The sequence below is a fragment of the Aquarana catesbeiana genome, linkage group LG12 (genome assembly GCF_042186555.1).
Source record: "Aquarana catesbeiana isolate 2022-GZ linkage group LG12, ASM4218655v1, whole genome shotgun sequence".
NCBI lineage: Eukaryota > Metazoa > Chordata > Amphibia > Anura > Ranidae > Aquarana > Aquarana catesbeiana.
The window spans coordinates 225463800-225486777 of NC_133335.1; the positions used below are offsets into that span (position 1 = coordinate 225463800).

General features: G+C 43.3%; 2 protein-coding genes across 2 annotated transcripts in view; both read left to right on the forward strand.

Moving 5' to 3' along the window:
* GSG1L2 (GSG1 like 2) overlaps positions 1-8217 on the forward strand; it is a 90680-nt gene extending 82463 nt beyond the window's left edge. The window contains 2 exon segments of the mRNA XM_073606794.1: positions 537-648; positions 7846-8217. Coding sequence (XP_073462895.1) covers positions 537-648; positions 7846-8146 — 413 coding nt within the window. The 3' untranslated portion in view covers positions 8147-8217.
* A 10348-nt stretch (positions 8218-18565) lies between these two features.
* On the forward strand, positions 18566-20017 carry LOC141113403 (E3 ubiquitin-protein ligase TRIM39-like). Its single transcript, XM_073606461.1, has one exon. It carries the CDS (start codon positions 18566-18568, stop codon positions 20015-20017), a length of 1452 nt encoding a protein of 483 aa, XP_073462562.1.
* The last annotated feature ends 2961 nt before the right edge of the window (positions 20018-22978 follow it).

The following is a 22978-nucleotide window of genomic DNA, read 5'->3' on the forward strand; positions in this document are numbered from 1 at the left end:
AGAGAGCACAGACTTGATAAAAAAGAGATGGTCAGTGACTGCAGACGTGATACAAGAGATGGTCAGAGAGCGCAGACATGATACAAGAGATGGTCAGAGATTGCAGACATGATACACATGGGGTCCATTTTATAAAAAAAATCACTGATGTGACAAACATTTGCACAGCTGCAACGAAAAACTTGCCATATTTTGTCTAACATGATGATTTCCTATGATCATACATACCATCTAGTGGCAATAATGCGGTATTTTCCTGCAATACCTCATTTAGGAATATACTACGTTATGGCCACTAGATGGCACTGATGATTGTAGGAATTGTTTGTCACATTCTTACAAACATGAGATTATTGGCAAATGTTGTATGGTGGGAGGGAATGTTGAAAATAGAATTGGTTTTGAATATAAACATAAAAGAAAGCGTTCTAACAAAATGACTATGAAATAGGGTTTAGGATATTTCAGAAGTGACTGGTCCTCTTTGATGGTTTGTCTCGTGTCTGATCCTTCTATTGGTTGTGTGTATGTTGCAGGATTGCTGGGGATGGTCGCACACATGATGTACACAACCGTCTTTCAGATGACCGTCAATCTGGGCCCTGAAGACTGGAGACCACAGAACTGGGACTACGGCTGGTCATACTGGTACGCAATCCTTGTTACCCCTTGATTGGGTAGATCGTTCCGTCAGCAGATCGGGGGCTGAGTTCTCTGCATATTCATCAATAGCTCCATAGGTGTGCCCAGTGTATTGCATTAGGGTGTGCACCCCAAAGCTCAAACACATATGCGTGTGTATACACTATATTGTCAAAAGTATTGGGACACCTGCCTTTACACGCACATAAACTTTAGGGACATCCCGGTCTTAGTCCGTAGGGTTCAATATTGAGTTGGTCCTCCCTTTGCAGCTATAACGGCTTCAACTCTTCTGGGAAGGCCGTCCACAAGGTTTAGGAGTGTGTCTATGGGAATGTTTGACCATTCTTCCAGAAGAGCATTTGTCAGGTCAGGCGCTGATGTTGGACGAGAAGGCCTGGCTCGCAATCTCCGCTCTAATTCATCCCAAAGGTGTTCTATCGGGTTGAGGTCAGGACTCAGTGCAGGCCAGTCAAGTTCTTCCACCCCAAACTCGCTCATCCATGTCTCTATGGACCTTGCTTTGTGCACTGGTGCGCAGTCATGTTAGAACGGGAAGGGGCCATCACCAAACTGTTCCCACAAAGTTGGGAGCATGAAATTATCCAAAATGTCTTGGTATGCTGACGCCTTAAGAGTTCTCTTCACTGGAGCTAGGGGGCCAACCCAACCCCTGAAAAGTAACCCCACACCATAATCCCCCCTCCACCAAACGATTTGGACCAGTGCACAAAGCAAGGTCCATAAAGACATGGATGAGCGAGTTTGGGGTGGAGGAACTTGACTGGCCTGCACAGAGTCCTGACCTCAACCTGATAGAACACATTTGGGATAAATTAGAGTGGAGACTGCGAGCCAGGCCTTCTCATCCAACATTAGTGCCTGACCTCACAAATGCACTTCTGGAAGAATGGTCAAACATTCCCATAGACACACTCCTAAACCTTGTGGACAGCCTTCCCAACTCAATACTGAACCCTACGGACTAAGACTGGGAGGCCATTAAAGTTCATGTGCGTGTAAAGGCAGGCGTCCCAATACTTTTAACAATATAGTGTGTATACTGACAGTGTCAGTAGAGCAATGGACGGTGTCAGTAAGGAAGTGGATGGTGTCAGTAGTTTTTATTTTTATTGTTTTATTTTTTTTGATAATTTGTTTTTTTTTTAGGAGCCCCGTTAGGGGGCTTTGGTGAAATATCAGGGGTCTAAACAGGGGTAATCTGTGTCACACAGGGTGATTAGGGTGTGCCCAGGCACATCTGGCACACCCTGTGCGCATGCCTGTGAATAGCTCTATTCTGGACTCAAATTATGATGTCATCTTTGACGATGACTGGTTTCCTTCCATTGAAAATGATGGACCCGGTTCAGGGTGAATTTTATTAGTAACATTTTTAACAAGAAAAAAAAAAAGCCTTTAACCGGTTCCCGACCGGCGCACGCCAATGTTCGTCGGCAGAATGGCGCGGCTGCGCAAATAGGCGTACCTGTACGTCCCTTTGAATTTGCTGCCGTGCCATCTGGCGCGCGCGAGCCGGCCGAGAACTCCGTGAATAGGATCGCGGGACCCGCGGACTCGATGCCCGCGGGAATACCCGCGATCGTCTCATGGAGAGGAAGAACGGGGAGATGCTAATGTAAACAAGCATCTCCCCGTTCTGCCTAGTGACAGTGTCACTGATCACAGCTCCCTGTGATGGGGAGTGGAGATCAGTGTCGTGTCACACACAGCCCCTCCCCCCTACAGTTAGAATCACTCCCTAGGACACACTTAACCCCTACAGCGCCACCTAGTGTTAACCCCTTCACTGCCAGTCACATTTACACAGTAATCAATGCAATTTTAATCGCACTGATCGCTGTATAAATGTGAATGGTCCCAAAATTGCGCCAAAATTGTCCGACGCGTCCGCCATAATGTCGCAGTCACGATAAAAATCACTGATCGCCGCCATTACTAGTAAAAAAAAAAAAAATATTAATAAAAAGTCCATAAAACTATCCCCTATTTTGTAGACGCTATAACTTTTGCGCAAACCAATCAATAAACACTTATTGCGATTTTTTTTTTTTTTTACCAAAAATATGTAGAAAAAGTTTTTTTAAATATTTTTGAGGGATATTTATTATAGCAAAAAGCAAAAAATATTTCTTTTTTTTTTTTTCAAAATTGTCGCTCTTTTTTTGTTTATAGCGCAAAAAATAAAAACCGCAGAGGCGATCAAATACCACCAAAAAAAAAGCTCTATTTGTGGGGAAAAAAAGACGTCAATTTTGTCTAGGAGCCACGTCGCACAACCGCGCAATTGTCAGTTAAAGTGATGCAGTGCCGAATCGCAAAAAACGCTCTGGTCTTTGGCCAGCAAAATGGGCTTAAGTGGATAAAAACGTTTCAAATCTCTTGCAGGGTTATTGCCACAGCGGCTTAATAAATAGGTGTAGTTTGCAGAACCAGAAAGTCTCCCCCCCCCCTGTATAAATAGATCCCGACATACAACTTCATTCTGAGCGGAAATTCTCTTCAGACATCAGTACTATCACAGCACACATTTCCTCGGTGAGATTGAATCTTTCATTCCTGGCACACATCACCATACAAATCACGGTCTGGACGGTGCTGAGTGCGCGGAGATCGCTGGATAGGCCCCTCCCCCCCCTGCGTGGAACTGCTGATTCTGGACTTCTATGGTGGATAGAATTTGTTTGATGATGAAAAAAGTCATTAAGTGTTTTATCGAATTCTTTTTGAAGTGATTAGGACGTTCCGACTGGAACTTTCTGTCTGACGAGGAGGAAAAAAAAAAGAGATTCCATCAGCAAAGAGGCTTCAAATCTGCCAGCGGAGAATATAACAGAGCAGCAAATATTAATTATAGGGCAGTCTAGGGAAAAGTGTGTTTTATATATATAGCAATGACCCCCTGTCACCAAGCTGCTGCCAGATATAACAGGTTCTTCTGCCTTCACTCTTGGTGGTGACCCTTCCCTGTAGCTGCACCCAAACACTCAACAATGCACCAACGGTGTCCAATAGACTTCGGTATCTTGACATTTATTTGCTCAGTTGTCTTAGGCAGAGAGGGTTAGGGGGTACAGGATACCCAAAAACAGCATGTAAACATTTCTCTGTACCGTAGACTTCTCAAAAATCTCTTGAACTCCAGATGGGCTACTATCTTCTAGTATCTTCTGACTTCTGCCACATGGTTGGCAGAGGTCAGAAGATACTAGAAGATAGTAGCCCATCTGGAGTTCAAGATTAGATTTCTGCCACAGGTTTATATTTCTGCCACAGGCAACGTTAGGACTCTTTAGGTCTATGCCACTGGATGTTGCAGATTCTGTAGGCCCGAATGGTTGGCTACCTTTTAGTTCCTTTAGTCCTCTGCCACCAGCCAAGTTAGGCTTTTTCAGACCTCTGCCACAGGCTAGTGTAGATTCTGCAGGCCCAAAGTGTTGGCTACCTTTTAGTTACTTCAGTCCTCTGTCACAAGCTAGGTTCGGGGTATTCAGTCCTCTGCCACAGACTAGTATTCTATAGGCCCGTATGGTAGACTACTTTTTAGTTCCTTCAGTCGTCTACCACAGGCCAAGTTTGGACTCTTCAGGCCTTGGCCAGGCTAATATAGATACTGTAGGCCCAAACTGTTGGCTACCTTTTAGTTACTTCAATCCTCTGTCACAGGCCAGGTTAGGACACTTCAGGCCTCTGCCACAGGCTAGTGTAGATTCTGTAAACCTAAATGGTTGGCTACCTTTTAGTTCTTTCAGTCCTCTTGTCATAGGCCAGGTTTGGAAACTTCATGCCTCTGCCACAGGCTAGTGTAGAGTTTGTAAACCTAAATGGTTGGCTACCTTTTAGTTCTTTCAGTCCTTTTGTCGTAGGCCAGGTTAGGAAACTTCAGGCCTCTGCCACAGGCTAGGGTAGATTCTGTAAGCCTGAATGGTTGGCTACTTTTTAGTTCCTTCAGATCTCTCACAAGCCAGGTTAGGACACTTCAGAAGGACCAGATGGGCAGGGAGGAGAAGAATCACCCTTCCTTGGCTCTGGCTTCCTCCTCGAGACAAAGGGCTTGGGTCGCAAAGACTGGACCTCTCTGGAGCCTCACGCTCTCCAGGTAGCACCCTGACATGTAGCATACCCTTCTAGAAAGTCTTGCCAAATATTTATTCCCTTCCCCAGCCCACATCACTGACATAAGCCTCTCAGTGATTGGCCAGGGCAAAATAAATATTCATATCCCAATACGTTGTATCTTCTCATTCTGTTTGCTGGAGAAAACTCAACAGTAGCAGGCAGAAGCAAACAATGTCCTTGGTCCTAGGTGAAACCCAACGATCCCAAATATCATAAAAGCTCAGGCTGGCTACAGCCTAGCTGCCAACACTAAATTTGGAATAGAGCACTCCAGCGTAAGGGAAAATCCATACACAAGATCGGACATTCCGACAACAAGATCCATGTTTTTTTTCCGACGGATGTTGGCTCAAACTTGTCTTACATACACACGGTTACACAAATCTTGTTGGAAATTCCGATCGCCAAGAACGTGGTGACATACAACACTTACAACGAGCCAAAAAAAATGAAGCTCAATAGCCAGTGCGGCTCTTCAGCTTCATTCCGAGCATGCGTGGAACTTTGTGCGTCGGAATTGTGTACCCACGATCGGAATTTACGACAGCGGATTTTGTTGTCGGAAAATTTGAGATCCAGATCTGAAATTTTGTTTGTCGGAAATTCCGATGGAAAGTGTACGATGGAGCCTACACACGGTCGGAATTTCCGACAACAAGCTCCCATCGAACATTTCCCGTCGGAAAATCCGACCGCGTGTATGCGGCATTACAGTGCCTTTAAAAAAGTATTCATACCCCTTGAAATCTTCCACATTTTATCATGTTACAACCAAAAAAGTAAATGTATTTTATCTGGATCTTATGTGATAGACCAACCCAAAGTGGCACATAATTGTGAAGTGGAAGGAAAATGATAAATGGTTTTCATAATTTTTTTACAATTTAATATCTGAAAAGTGTGGTGTGCATTTGTATTCAGCCCCCTTTACTCTGATACCCCTAATAAAAATCTAATGGAACCAATTGCCTTCAGAAGTCACCTAATTAGTAAATAAGAGTCCACTTGCATGTAATTTAATCTCAGTATAAATACAGCTGTTCTGTGAAGCCCTCAGAGCTTTGTGGAGAAGTTTAAAAAATGGTTAGGGTATAAAACAATATACCAAACTTTGAACATCTCACGGAGCACTGTTCAATCCATCATCCGAAAATGGAAAGAGTATGGCACAACTGCAAACCTACCAAGACATGGCCGTCCACCTAAACTGACTGGCCGGGCAAGGAGAGCATTCATCAGAGAAGAGCCAAGAGGTCCATGGTAACTCTGGAGGAGCTGCAGAGATCCACAGCTCAGGTGGGAGAATCTGTCCACAGGACAACTATTAGTCGTGTTCTCCACAAATCTGACCTTTATGGAAGAGTGGCAGTTTGTGAGAAGCCATGTGGGGGACACAGCAAACATGTGGAAGAAGGTGCTCTGGTCAGATGAGACCAAAATTTAACTTTTTGGCCTAAAAGCAAAACGCTATGTGTGGCGGAAAACTAACACTGCACATCACCCTGAACACACCATCCCCAACGTGAAACATGGTGGTGGCAGCATCATGTTGGGGGGGATGTTTTTTTTCAGCAGGGACAGGGAAGCTGGTCAGAGTTGATGGGAAGATGGATGGAGCCAAATACAGGGCAATCTTAGAAGAAAACCTGTTAGAGTCTGCAAAAGACTTGAGACTGGGGTGGAGGTTCACCTTCCAGCAGGACAACGACCCTAAACATACAGCCAGAGCTACAATGGAATGGTTTAGATCAAAGCATATTCATGTGTTAGAATGGCCCAGTCACAGTCCAGACCTAAATCCAATTGAGATTCTGTGGCAAGACTTGAAAATTGCCGTTCACAGACGTTCTCCATCCAATCTGACAGAGCTTGAGATATTTTGCAAAGAAGAATGGGCAGAAATGTCCCTCTCTGGATGTGCAAAGCTGGTAGAGACATCCCCAAAAAGACTTGCAGCTCTAATTGTAGCGAAAGGTGGTTCTACAAAGTATTGACTCCGGGGGGCGCCACACTTTTCACATATTTATTTGTAAAAAAAAATTGAAAATCATTTTCCTTCCACTTCACAATTATGTGCCACTTTGTGTTGGTCTATCACATAAAATCCCAATAAAATACATTTAAGTTTTTGGTTGTAACATGACAAAATGTGGAAAATTTCAAGGGGTATGAATACTTTTTCAAGGCACTGTATATCATTCATAGATAATGGGAGTGGTAAGGTATTTTCCGACACACAAATTACCTCCTGTTTTTCCATAGCACCATACTGACAGCTCTCTGCTGTTGCATCCTATAGCCCAACATTGCAGCCATTGTACTGCTGAAAATAAAATTCTTTGGGACTTTGCAGAAATTTAAAAAAAAAATAATATTTGCACATTTTAATAAAGAAAAAATTAACGTAAGGAAATATTTACTTCTGTGATATTTGGTCCTTTATCTTTTCTACCTGTTATATAACAGGGAAGATATTTCCCCTTGCACACCTGATTTCCTGTCCATGGGTCAGATTAAAGGACACTTCCTCACCAAGCTGATATGGTTAATAACAGAGAGTTTTGTTTTTTTATACTTTGCATATACGGTCCTTTGTGCGACAAATAAACATTCAATACAGTGAGAACCAATTGCAAAAGGATTCCCAGAGCATTATGGGTAATCTAAAGAGGCAGATCGCACTAGGTGCTGTCAGCCTTCAGGCTACCTCTCTCTAATTGAATCTTCTTACAGAACTGCCTTATCAGCAAGGGGAAGGAGTCACCACTCTGACTTATTCACTTGCAGGTACATTGGGCTACTGAGCTCTGTGAACAACGGTCTCTTTTAAATAGAGCCACTAAGAACAGAGAGGTAAACAGATGAGTAAGCATGGAGCTCCATCTACTGGTTTTGTAAGAAAATACAAAATATCACTGGGAAAAATTTTTTTTTCAACATGAAATATGTTTAAAATGTTATTATTTTAGATCTGACAATGAAAAAAATAAATAAATAAAATACATACATGCCCCTTAAATGTTCCAGTGAACGTTAATGTTGACTTTTTCCTTCCTCCTGCAGCCTGGCATGGGGCTCGTTCACATGCTGTATGGCCGCCTCCGTGACCACCATCAACCGATACACCAAGACCATCCTGGAGTTCAAACAGAGGCGGAGGAACCTGGAGCGGACACTCAACAAGCCAAAAACCCCCGAGCAAGACGGCTCCCGGCCCGTGTGGGACGTCTACATCAGCACCATACAGAACAACCGAGAGGGACTTATCGATCAGCGGCTGGACTTATCGATCAGCGGCCAAAACCCCACAGCATACGGGAACGCCAGCCACTACCCCCACAGACAGTGCGACGAATATTGCTAGTATTTTTTTTTTTCAGAGAGTCGGTTATTATTGTCCTTCTATACTTTTTCTAATAAAATCCTGCAATAGGCCTCCCTGCATCCTGCCTGCTCTGTGATGTGCTAGCGAGGAGCGAATGGTCGTCCGACCAAATGCAGCGTGACCGCACAGGCCAATTTAATAAAGCTTTTATAGACAACGAAGGCTAAAAAAAAAAAGGGCTGCTAAGGTGCTGGACCCAAAATGTGAATGTGATCGGATTTCTATTTGAGCTTTTTAAGGCTTCTCTCAGTCATACGAGGTAATAATGGGGTCCCCAGAGTGGTCTGAAGGATATATAGAAGGATGACAGCACTACAAATTAAAATTAAGTCCAGAAAAAGTTTATTTCTCACAACAAGGAGGTCAGAAGAAAAAAGCAAAACGCACTTTGGAGGCCCACGATTCCTTCTTCATCGGGGCTATGAAAAAATCTCATAAATTCAGGATCAAAGACCGCCGTCACTCTGTAACCAATAGAAATTGTTCAAAATGATGCATATGAATAGAAGTAGGTATATGAATAATTTATCCAAACAGCATCATTTTAATAAATAAAATATATATTATATCCAACTGTATCATATCAAATCTGTAAATTATGTGTATACATACTGTATATCTCATATATAGCAATATAATAAAAATAATAATAATAAAGGTTATAATTCTAATAAAGTAAGGCAATATATAATAATAATAATAATGGTTCTAATACTAATAAGACAAAGCAAATAATAATAAACTTAGACAATGCATATAATAAATTATTAATAATAATAAAGTAAGTCAATGCATATTATAATACTAATAATAATGGATTATAATACTAATAAACTTAGACAATGCATATAATAAACTATTAATAATAATAATAATAATAATATTCTAGGGCAATGCATATAAGGATAATAATATTAATAATAATATTATTATTAATATAGTAAGTTGATGCAAATAATAATAATAATAATGGATTATAATACTAATAAACTTAGACAATGCATATAATAATAATAATGATAATCTAAGCCAATGCATATAATAATTATTAAATTATAATACTAATAAAGTAAGCCACTGCATGTAATAAAAATTTTAAAAAAAAGTATAATACTAATAAACATAGACAATGCAAATAATGATAAAAATAATACTACTAATAATAATAAAGCTGTAATACTAATAAACTTAGACAATGCATATAATAAATAATAATGATGATGATTTTCATAATCTAAGCCAATGCATATAATAAATATAATATTATAATACTAATAAAGTAAGCCAATGCATGTAATAATAATTTAAAACATTATAATACTAATAAACTTAGACAATGCAAATAATAATAAAAATGCTACTACTACTACTACTACTAATAATAATAATAATAAATAATACTACTACTAATATAATAATAATAATAATACTTTTAATAATAATGTTGTAATACTAATAAACTAAGACATTGCATATAATAATAATAATAATAATAAAATTAAAAATGTAAAGAGGTAAAACAAATATCCATAGTGACACATAAGGGTGTTTTTATTCAAAAAATTTGCAGAGCCATTCATCCCGTGAAACAGAATGCACACTTGTTTTGTGCTAATAGGGGCAAAAATTGAAAGTTTTTAGGCTATTTTTTCTCCAGTTCAAATGTTATTCTTTCATACAAAATAGATTGAATGAGGAAGATACAGCATTATGGCCACTAGATGGAGCTAGTTATCATAAGAAAGAAATGCTAGTTACTATGATCGTTAGCTCCATCTATTGGCCATGATGTGGTATTTTTCTGATGCACTCTATTACCCTATTCACTATGAAAAATAACATTTAGCCTGGAGAGAAAATAGAAGATTCAGCAGTAGACAAACTGCAGACTCCAACAGGCAGACCCTGATGGGGGATCAGCCGAATCTGAATACAGTGGAACCTTGGTTTAAGAGTAAGGCGGTTAACGAGCGTTTTGAAAGACAAGCAACTTTTTTTTTTTTTAATTCTGACTTGGTTTGCGAGTGTTGTCTCGCAAAACGAGGCGAATTCAAGCTAATGGGTTGTGCAGTACCGCGTTTGGCCAGAGGTGCGGGGGTGCTGGGGACACTCAGAACGGTTCAGAGAATCACTCATAAATACTCGGAAACACTTGGAAATACTCAGTTCCCAAGTGTTTCTGTGCATTTTCAAGGCTTTCCGAGTTCAGCCAAGCTGTCCTCGAGTATTTCCCAGGCTCTCCGGCGCCCCCCCCCACCCCTGGCCACATGCGGTATTGCATGTAATAGAAGTCAATGCGGAACGAATTATCTTTGTTTCCATTGACTTCTATGGGGAAACTCGCTTTAATATGCGAGTACTTTGGATTACAAGCATTCTCCTGGAACGGATTATGCTCCTAATCCAAGGTTCCACTGTATCGCCTACTGGAGGCTGTACTGGTAAGACTGGTAATAAATAAAATGTACCAAGCCAATATATTGTAAATTGTGTCATTGTCATTACGTGGCGATGGGGTTCATCCTGGGGAATTTCTAGAACCCACAGGCAGATATTTCTTCCCCGGGGGATTCCCAGAACCTGTCGGCGGGGCTCCCCCGTTTTAGGTGCTGTTCATTGTGCGTACATAGAATCTCTCAGCTGTAAACTGACACGACCGCATTCCTTTTCCCGTATTTGTCTGCTGCTCCGGTTCCCCTACATACACACACACATTTCCTGCACAGGTCATAGTCCTACAGAGTTGTCATTCTAAAAATTAAGAACCCCTGACACAGATCATTCCCTCCAGATTTCTGATCTGATGGCAATGGTAACCCTTCCCAATGCCCTTTTAAAGTGACCCTGTTACTAATATATGTGCTACGAACTGGCAAAGCCTAGGAGGGCGGTAAATACCCCCACAGTATAGAAATTCCCTGCAGTGACCCTTGAGAGCCCCTTAACCCCTTGGGTAGGGGGAGGGGTCCTGTCATAGAGTGACAACACTGCTCTCCATAGGCACAGTGCAGTGAGAGAGTGTTGTCACCCTAGAAAGGGTAGTGTGTGTCACTGGTGGGCTCACCAAGTAAAAATAAAGGGGGAAAAATGGGAAAAAAATCAAAAGTTATTAAGCTATTTCCCGCCAGGTCAAATGTTATTCATTATTATTATTATTATTATTAAAATTATGCAGGATTTATATAGCACCAATAGTTTGTGTAGTACTTTACAATATGGAATAATTGAATAATACCTCATTATGGCCACTAGATGGCGATGATTACCATAAGAAGGAAATAACTAGTTACTATGATCATCAGCTCCATCTAGTGGCCGTTTCCCACACAGATAATTCCCTCCAGATTTCTAAGAAGCCGCAGAAGCCTTCCTGATGCATTTGTAAAGTGACCCTCTCACTAGTGTATGCGCTACAAAGTGGTGCTGCCACGGAGGCGGTAAGTACCCCCACCATATAGAAATCCCCTGTTATTCCTCCCAAGAGCCCCTGAACCTGGGGGGGGGGGGGGGTGGCAGTCTGCAGAATCCCGGGAAGTCCCAAAGATGAGCTCAGATACCTGCACTGTATTATGGGATCCAGGAATGGCTCATGACTGAATGACCCCCATATCATTTTAGGGGAGCAGAATCCTTTGTTATTGTGGTTTTCTGCACAGTTTGATGAGAGAATTTAAAAAAAATATGGTTCGTGATTGACCCCCACCCCCCACCTTTCTGCAATATGAGCTCTGGTGTATTAAGATACAAAGATAACCCTGGTGGAGACAGAGATACTACACAAAAAATTTCCGCATTGTACTTCTGCCCTTAAAACAAGAATCCCAACGCGTTTCGATATGCAACAATCACACTCTTCATCTGGGATATCTGAATCAGAGAACACATGATATTAGATCATCACGTAATACATTGTCAAGTATGTAAAATTTCATCTCTAATCTTAAACTTCATTAAGTGATGTATACTGTTTGTACATGATATAATTACCTTGCAGCTCGGGGATAATGAACATAAACCAGAGAGATTAAAACCAGGTATTTCTTTGGCCACCCCAACTGCACACTGGGGGGGGGGGGGGGGGGGGGGCGGGGGGTTCCTGTCTGGGATTTGCAGGAGGCCAGGCGGGAGAACCATACCTGGAAAACGGAGGAGACAAAACCACCTCCACTGTTCAAAAAAGATTTAAAAGATAAATAAATAAACCATAATAAATGGTCAGGCTGGGCAATGGGAGCATTTGTGCTGGTGTGCTACATAGCTAAGATACTGACCATTGGGGGACATGAAGTATGAGCTGAAATAACTGCATCAACATGATTCTTGCTGGAACATACTATGGAACAGTGTCTTGAAATCAATAATTGTAAATTATAAAGTACCTAAGAAGAAATATATCATATATATACACACTATATTGCCAAAAGTATTGGGACGCCTGCCTTTACATGCACATGAACTTTAATGGCATCCCAGTCTTAGCCCGTAGGGTTCAATATTGAGTTGGCCCACTCTTTGCAGCTATAGCAGCTTCAACTCTTCTGGGAAGGCCGTCCACAAGGTTTAGGAGTGTGTCTATAGGAATGTTTGACCATTCTTCCAGAAGCGCATTTGTGAGGTCAGGCACTGATGTTGGATGAGAAGGCCTGGCTCACAGTCTCTTATTCATCCCCACTGTGTTCTATCGGGTTGAGGTCAGGACAGCAGCATAGGGTTGGGATTGCGGCTTGCAGTCCAACCAGAAGTAACGGTTCTGTTGGCCGGAGAACCTGTCGTGGTTGGAGGTAGAGGGGAAGCTGTCCCCACTAAAAGGACCATCCACCTTGTTACCGGAGACCACTGTGAGTAGCTGAAGCAAGTACCGGCTCTGTATTCTCACCAACTGGGGACAGTGAAGAGTTGGGAAACTTCAGCAGAGGTCAAGCCAGGGACTCAGCCAGCGGAGGTGACGCTTGCAGAGCAGCCTTGTGTGCCAAGCCAGGGACCGAGCAGGCCAGTGGGGTGAAGCTTGAAGAGTGTCTGTGAGTACCAAGCTAGGGACCCAGAAGGAACACAGAGGTGAGAAAGATACTCAGTGAGAAGATTGGAAGAACTCAGGAGATCCAGTGGCAGTGGATCAGCGGGTCTATGTGATAGACTGGGAGCTCAGTTGAGTGAAGATCTAAAAAGAAGATTGTGGAGGAAGTGAAAGCGTTCATTACAACTTTGTTAAAAACTGTTGCCATAGGAGACAGCGATTCTACACATGCAGACGTGGTGTCTGGCTGGGTTCCTTTCCCTGCATGGGTGTCTGCATATAGAAGTCTCGGAGTCTGCTAAAGGGTGTCCTGGCCCTAATCCTCTCTCCCACAGTTCTGTTTTTAAGAGAAAATAAATCTCTTTGCGTTCAAGAAGTGTCTGGCGCCCATGAATCTACCTTGTATTACACCCACCATGCCTTGTAACCCACTCTTCATAGAAGGATGTCAGCTGTCCCTAACTCTGGAGGTCACCATTAGGCCTGGAGAGGCTTGGGATTTGGCTACACTAATAATGCCAACTGATGTAGGATTAACTGCAAACAACATGAATGTGTTTAAAAAAAAAAAAAAAAATGCTGGGACTCCGCTTTAGAATTAGACTCCTCAACATGTATTTAAATCATTTATGTGTTCCCTTTTAATTTGTTACCTATACATTGAAAGTGTTTGTTATATCTGGTCAATAACTGTAAAAAAATATCTGCCAGCAGTCTTGTCAACTTCTTTCACTTTTACCAGTTACATTCTTCCCAAGTAGCTCTGTGGACTTCAGAACACCTTCCGCTCAGTTATGGAGATGTGGAGAGGGGTGGTGTTCTGTAACCCTGTCCTAAAGTGACAACACTGCTCTCCATAGTTACAGTACAGTGAGAGTTGTCACCCAAGAACAGGAAGCGTGTTACTGGCCGGTTCAACAGGTGAAGATAAAAGGAAATAAAAAGGAAACTAAGACAGCCACCACAGAACTGATAAGCTGCAGTATGTTGCTTTTTTTTGGTGGGGGTAGAAATGCTTTACTTATACTTTTAATTTTAATACATAGGAAAAAAGAAAGTGCAGAGATAGTTTAGTACAATGATCTCCAAACTGGGGCCTGTGAGCTGGTTGCTGCCCTTTGCTTGCCTTTATCCGGCCCTTGGGACACTATTCCTCCCTCTGACACCAACTTCTTCCTCTCATACCAGTGATGGGGCACTATTGCTCCCACTGACACCAATGATGGAGCACTATTGCTCCCACTGACACCAATGATGGAACACTGTTCCTCCCACTGACGCCAACTTCTTCCTCTCACACCAGTGATGGTGCATTATTCCTCCCACTGACACCAACATTGGGGCACTATTCCTCCCACTGACACCAATGATGGTTCGCATCCTTCCTACAAAATCATTCACAGACAGTGAAACTAGGAGCCTTCACCTCTGAAACTTGCGCAATTTCTTGTGGAGTCCCTCAAGGTTCACCCTTATCACCAGTGCTCTTCAACATCTACATCCGTCCCCTCCTTCAAATCATTAGAAAATCGGACCTCTGCTTCCACTCATACGCTGATGACACCCAACTCTACTTTCGCCTCAACGTCAAAAAGACCACTACCAGCGACTAGAAAAATTCCTCACATTGATAGACGACTGGATGACCATGAGCGGATCCAAAGCAGAGCTTCTTCTCCTCCACGCAAACCGGAATACAAAACCTAAGAACCCGTGGACACCACCCACCATCCTTGGACAGACCATCTCCCCAAGCACCAAAGCCAAAAGTCTCAGAGTCATTTTTGACTCAGAAATGTCGATGGTTGCACAAATAGGATCGGTAGTCTCACCATCTCCTTCGCCTACTACGTAGACTCATCCCCTTCATTCCAGAAGAGGACAAAGCAGCAGTAGTTGGAATCTCCCCATCCCTGAGGAGCCTACATTGGCTAACCGTAATGCCGCGTACACACGGTCGGACTTTTCGTCTACAAAAGTCCGACAGCCTGTCCGACAGACTTCCGGCGGACTTCCGGCGGACTTTCGGCGGACTTGCAGCAGACTTTCTAACGAACGGACTCTCCTACACACGACCACACAAAAGTCCGACGGATTCGTACGTGATGACGTACACCGGACTAAAATAAGGAAGTTCATAGCCAGTAGCCAATAGCTGCCCTAGCGTAGGTTTTTGTCCGTCGGACTAGCACACAGACGAGCGGATTTCGGGGTCCGTCGTAGTTACGACGTAAAGATTTGAAGCATGTTTCAAATCTAAAGTCCGTCGGATTTGAGACTGAAAAAGTCTGCTGAAAGTCCGGAGAAGCCCACACACGATCGGATTACCAGCCAGCTTTAGTCCGTCGGCGTCCGTTGGACTTTTGTAGACGAAAAGTCCGACCGTGTGTACGCGGCATAAAGGACTGGATCACTTTCAAGACCCTCTGCCTCACCCATAAATACACTCAAGGAAACGCTTCACAAAACCTATGCGAGAAAGTAAAACACTACACATCTAAGCGCAGTCTTCGATCAACTAACCTAAACCTCCTCCTCATTCCCAAGTCCCGCTACAAATCAAAGGGAGAACGAAGATTCGCAGTCCAAGGACCATGGCTATGGAACGCTCTACCCGCCAACATCCGCATGGAAGAAGATCATCGGGCCTTCAGAAAAAACTCAAGACCCATCTCTTCTAAGAAACAGGACTAACAGCTCGGATCAAGCGCCTTGAGGCGATTCAGTTCGCATTCGCAGCGCTATAAAAATCTTTCATTCATTCATTCATTCATTCATTCAATGATGTGGCACTATTCTTTCCACTGACACAAATGATGGAGCATTATTCCTCCCACTGACACCAACATTGGGGCACTATTCATCCCACTGACACCAACATTGGGGCGCTATTCCTCCCACTGACGCCAACGATTGGGCACTATTGCTCCCACTGACACCAATGATGGAGCACTATTCCTCCCACCGATAACAAAGGAGCACTATTCCCCCCACTGACAACAACAATGGAGCACTATTCCTCCCACTGATACCAACAATGGAGCACTATTCCTCACACTGATACCAACAATGGAGCACTGACACCAATGATGAGGGCACTATTTCTCCCACTAAAACTAATGATGGGGCACTGTTCCTCCTCCTACTGACCACAGGGGTGCTATGCAATTGTATTACTCCCACTGACCACCAAGCCTGAGACATTATCTACTCCTACTGGCCACAGTCCAGCCGCCCTAAAGTCTGAGGGACAATAAACTGGCCCTTTGTTTAGAAGGTTTGGAGACCCCTGGTTTAGTACATACAGTATGATGGGATTGTATGGCACTGCAGACCTGGGAGACCCCAGCTTTAAAGTGGAACTCATTGAATCGTACACCCTTCTGCCACTTGTCTCCCCCCACCTCATTGTATGGTGTTTTATTTTTTTGAGAAAAGGACAATGGTCTAGTGATATCAGCAGCTTCTTCTCCTTCTTTCAACAGCTCAACGGGGTTCAGCATTCTTCCAGAGCTGAGCATTGCCCACCTAATTATGTGTGAGCACTTCTCATTCTTGGAGTACTGTAAGTCTTTGTGATGATGCGCCTGTAATCAGGGTGATATAGCCAGTTAGGCGCTGTCCTAGCCGGGAGGGTAGGAGTTAATGACTTTCCCTGTTCTTTGGTTTTTGGTGGGTTCTTCTCTGGGTCCAGACCACTAATCCTGTGATATTTAAATATGGGACAGTGGTTCTGTACAGGAGTTCCATCCCTGAGAGAGGTGGCGAGAGAGATGCGGTAAATAGAGTGAGAGCTGCAATTGACCGTAAGGGAGAGAGACGGAGAATGACACCCGTGAGGAGCAGAAGGATGTAATTTATCATCATCGGAATGTAAAGCCATCTGAACCTGGGGTTCGCCCCGAGGACACCAGCACTGGAGTATGCCTCTGAAGGACTTACACCTGCAAGAGAATGCCTCTAAAGGACAATAATTGCTGGACTTCACCTTTGCAGGTATGCCGGGGCAGCACAAGCCTGTATTTAGGGACATAGAAAGGACCCTGTACTTGTATGTTGGACTTTGAAATGTTCATTTTGCACTTTTCTTAATTAAATGATTGAAACGTTGCTCTTGCCTGGTCTGAAGTTACTGAAAGGGGTGTATTGCAAGTAATCGGCACACATAGTTAACAGAGTGGGTCTTAACACATTGGGGTATGAAGAAATTGGTCTGGAGCAGCGTGAAGACACAAGTGTTTACCTAGGGAAACAGAAGTTTTACAGCAACCTGTCAATAGCTTGTACCTTTTATAGCTGGCGTTGCACCACAGAAGTTGCCATCCTGTACAGAGGTATGGGAGTTCAAGAGTTAAATTAAGTGCATGGTGTGCCCACTCTGCTACTGGGGAGTAGTAGTGGAAAACGCTGAACTGGTTGATGTGTACAAGGCTCAGCGTGTCCCTCCTAAATGCAGACTACAGAGAAGGTGTACATTGTCATGGGGAACCAAGAGTTACCTGGAGAACAGTGGCAGCGCAAATGTACACAATGTAAATTAATCTATAAAAGTAGAGGCCCGCCTTAAGGTCGAGTATTCCCCGCAGCAGCCTCAGCCTTGTCCAAGAGCATTGATGAAGACGGAACAAAGTAAAGGTACCCCATGTGTAGTGAAGTGACCCTGTACAAAGTGCCTAGCATAGCCCAGAAGAACCTACCCCGGGTTAGGTTTCATATGTGACCCATGCTCAGTGCCCAGCGAGTAGGGAAACATGAAGGATGTAAAGACCACCCTATCGCCCTGTCCTGCCCGCCCCCCCTTACATGCTCCCTAGAGGGAGTGTAAATGACAGGTTCTTCTACCCTCAAGAGGAATGCTGACACTGGACTGAGGAAGAGGTCAGAGGAAGCAGTGAAGCGTGAAGAAGATAAGTACAACTTGACCCTATTTTTCTTTTATTATTATTATTATTATTATTATTATTATTAATAATAATAAAAAAATCCCGGACTTCCACTTTGATGTTCTTGGACCTCACAATGACATTATGCAGCCAGCAGGAAATCCTGCAGCCCCATCAGAGGACACGAGAGGACTCCAGATTTAGAGAAAGCAGAGATGAGGCACAGTACTTGTGCTGAATATCAGAATCGAATTTCACAGTCACAAGGAACCAGAGAGAGTTAAAAAAGAAATTCCTTTGTTCTCTGGTGTCACCAAGTCCGGAATCTTGAATAGCCGGTTTTTGCTTTTCTCTTAAACCTTACGACAACTTCTCTTCATTTCAGCTATGGCCTCCAACAGTAAAGGATGTGCTGAAATTTGTTGCAGGTGTCAGACACCTTTTTCGCCGCTAAACGGTGGACATTCCGTGGCGCAACATTGTTCAGAAGAAGAGTCAGACATGGTGGAGACACTTGGAATATCCTTCTGCCGTGATTGCACACGTGGGGCCACCCTACGAGGTAGACCACAACTGTCTAAATTTGCTCATCCAGAGCAGGAGGAAAAAGAGATATTTTGTACATTTTGTCTTGATGCTCCAAAGCTAGCTGCTAAATCCTGCGTACAATGCGAATCTTCTCTGTGTGAAGACCATCTGAGAGTCCACTGCCAGTCCGTGGACCACATACTAATACCACCAATGTCTTCCATCAACAAAAGAAAATGCCCTGACCACAAGAAGCTCTTGCAATATTACTGTTGCGAAGACGCAATCTGTGTCTGCATGGACTGTTGCCAAACCGGAGAACACAAGGGGCACCAGACTGAGACACTAAACGGGGCTTTTGAAAAAGAGAAGAGAAACCTGAGAATTCTTCTGGAGCAACTGACCTTAACGAGAGAGGAGATTGAAAAGAGAGGCCAGGTTCTAGAGGAACGCTGGGAAAGAGAAAAAGAAAAAGTGGCCGGTGAGAAAGAGAGAATCACTTCCCTGTTTAGAGACATCACGAGACATCTGGAGGATCTGGAGAGAAGACTTCTAGCTGAAATCTCCGGGCAAGGAGAGCAGATCTCACAGTTGGTCTCCAATCTTTTCCAAAAGCTGGAAATACAGAAGGGCGAGCTGTCCATGAAAATGTGTCAGATTAAAGAGCTGTGTGACACAGCCGATCCACTGACCGTCTTACTTGACTCCAAGTCCCAGGCCGACGATGTTTCTGAATACATAGATCATGTCAAGCTGGCATGGCCATCAAATGAAAATATCCTCCCTCCAATGAGGGAGTCCATTCACGGTTTGGCTTCAGTCACCGTGCACAAAAGCTTAACGGACATCATAACCCAATCCACCAAACTAAAAGGTTACTTCCTGGAAGAAGTCTCAGATATACAACTGGATGAGAAAACATGCGCTCGGGATTTGGAGATTTCGGCTGACCAGAAGACCGTGTCCTGGAGCTCCGTGAAACCGTTCAAACCTCGAATGAGCATGCGCAAAAAGAACAAGCAGATTTTTGAGTGCAGCCAAGTGTTGAGCACCAGAAACTTTTCCTCCGGGAGATACTTTTGGGCGGTGGAGATCGGCGAGGAAGGGGGTGTCCGGCTTGGGGTGACCTACGCCAACCCAATCAGGAGAGGGACGAAGTTTCACATCGGAGAGAATGAGAAGTCTTGGTGTTTGCGTGTGTGGTATCAAAAATACTCTGCGATTTACAACAGGCGGCCCGTCTCGCTGAACTCGAAGGTGGAGTGCAATAAGGTGGGGGTCTTCCTGGACTACAGGGCTGGGCAGCTATCCTTCTACGAGTTGGGCAGTACAATCCGCCACCTCCACACCTTCACCACCACTTTCACCGAGCCCCTCTATGCCGCATTCTGGATTCATCATAGTTGGGTGAAAATTATCAGCTGAGACGAATTCTGTCTCTAATCAGTCACATCAGAAGAACTCCCGATCTGCAGGCTTGTACCAGGACAGAGACTAAAGCTGACCATGTATGTGACAATGTGATTGTAGAATCTCCTTTTAGTTTTACCAAAAACTTTGCAGTGCTAGGATCTGCCTCAGAGAGTTCAGACCCAGAAGATCATGTAAGAAGGTCTACATTACAAAGTTTTGGTAAAACTAAAGGAGATTGTATTGGATATGATGATAAAGCGCTGCGTAAACTGTTTAATAATAATGATAATGTGTGATGGTATTGTATTATACAATTGAATTGTATGGCCAAGTTTGGAAAGTATTCAAACCAGGGGCAGCCAGGCAATGGGCATTCTTAAAAGAGCAACTTTGTTATTTCAGTAATGGATCCCTTTAGAATATTGTAGGCCTAATTTAATATTTAAAGTCAGTGGCGTCTCCAGCTTTCATATTTAGGGGGGGCACATGGGGGGACAGGGACAAAAGTAGGGGGGCAACTATAAAATGCATATATATATATATATATCTATATATCTATATATATATATATAGATATATATAGATATATAAATATATACTGGGGCCCTTTACTACGACCCCACAACGGCCCTTTCACATGTTCTGCAGTGAGCTCCCTTCATACTGTATTGGGGCCCCCCAGGGTGGCAGAAAACAAGAGATATATGTCACCAGCATACCAAGAAAATATAAGGATCCAAAGCAGTGGGAGAACTATCAGGGTTGCAAAGGTTGTCTTGCCTCCGGGCCCTGGTGTTCTGCCACTGTGGGGTTCCCCAGCCTCCTCTTGCTGTCCTGCCCCTGCTATTGACAGCGCTGGTCTGGCATCTCTTGGAATTTACAGGCTGGTTCTCCTGTCCTAAGGATGGGAGAAATCAGTCTGTTTTTCCAGTAACTGAGAGTCCTGGTGGAGTCCTTCCTGCAACTCGCTCTTCTCCCTGCCAATGAAGATGCAGGGGAAACAGCAGATCGGGCGGCCGTGGTTGTGTGAGCACTCGCATTATGCAGTGTCAGGGAGGGGGGAGGAATCACCCGCAGGAGCTGACTGGGGACTCTCTCCCTCTTAGACATTGATTTTTTGTAAAAAAAAAAAAAAAAAATTTTTTTAATTTTTATTGGGGGGGGGGGGGGGCACATGGTGGGGCACAGCATAATGTTGGGGGGGTCAGGGCCCCCTCTGACCCCCCCCCCAGGGACGCCATTGTTTAAAGTGGTTGTCAACCCAGATATTTGTCCTACCCTGAATGAATTGGGCACACCACTAGAGATTGATCAACAAACACTATAGCAGGGATATGTAATTAGCAGACCTCCAGCTGTCGCGGAACTACAAGTCCCATGAGGCATAGCAAGATTCTGACAGCCACAAGCATGACACCCAGAGGAAGAGGCATGATGGGACTTGTAGTTTTCCAACAGCTGGAGGTCCGCTAATTGCATATCCATGCACTATAGGCTCTATTTATAAAATATTTGTTGCATAAATATCAGAAATATTTTTGCAAGCTCAATGAAATTTCACTGTATGTTTTCCAATAGATTAATTTCTGTATCATCATCTCCATCTAGTGGCCAAAATGAGGCATAGTTTTCTGAAATACCTCAATGAGAAAATGTACTGCATTTTGGCCACTAGATGGAGCTGATGATATAGGAATTATTCTACTAGAATAAAAAAAGGGGGTGACATTTCCTTCAGATTACACGAATGCTTCTGACATCTGGCCAATGAAAATTGTATAAATACCCCTAGGTTTTTTACTTTTTTTCCTAGATCATGTTACCGTATGTTTTCTAATAGATTTATTCCTGTATCATCTGCTCCATCTAGTGGCCAAAATGTGGTATCGTTTTCTGTAATACCTCAATGAGAAAATATACCATAGTTTGACCACTAGATGGAGCTAAAAGAATACAAGAATGGATACAAGAATTAATTTATTAGGGCAAATTTTCTGGTTACGTGAATGCTTCTGACATTCACCCAACAAATGTTTTATAAATAGACCCCTTAAAAATAGAAATAATAACACCTAGTTTTTTAACTAAATTAACTAAATTTCTTATATCATGCACCGTATGTTTTCCAATGAGAAAATATACTGCATTTTGGCCACTAGATGGATCTGATGATACAGGACTTAATCTATTGGGAAAAAAGGGGGGGGGGGGAGCTTACACAGCTTACACCAGGGGTCTCCAAACTTTCTACACAAAGGGCCAGTTTATAGTCCTTCAGACTTTAGGAGCGCCAGACTGTGGCCTTTGGAAGAAGAAAAGGTCCCAACGTTAGTGGGAAAAAACAATGCCCTATCTTTGGTGTCGGTGGGAGGAACTGCGCCCCATCATTGGAGTGATTGGGAAGAATTGTGACACATCATTGGTGTCATTGGGCCCCAATGTTGGTGTCATTGAGAGGAATTGGTGTCTATTGGTGTCATTGGGCCCCATTGTTGGTGTCATTGAGAGGAATTGGTGTCTATTGGTGTTGTTGGGAGAAATTCTGCCCCATTATTGGTGTCATTGGGAGGAATTGTGACTCATTTTTGGTGTCATTGGAAGGAACTGTGCCCCATTATTGGTGTCATTGGGAGGAATAGTGCCCCATCATTGGTGTCATTGGGAGGAATTGTGCCCCATTGTTGGTACCATTGGGAAGAATTGTATCCTTTCATTATGCCCCATTGTTCATATCAGTTGATGAAATAGTGCCCCAAGGGCCGGATAAAAGCAAGAAAAGGGCCGCAGTTTGGAGACCGCTGGCTTACACGAATGCTTCTGACCTCAGGCCAATGAAAATTTTATAAATAGCCCCCTTAAAGATACCTATTTTTTTAACTTGATTTCTTAGATCATGTTTCATGTTACCGTATGATTTCAAATAGATTCATTCCTGTATCATCAGCTCCATCTAGTGGCCAAAATGTGGTACAG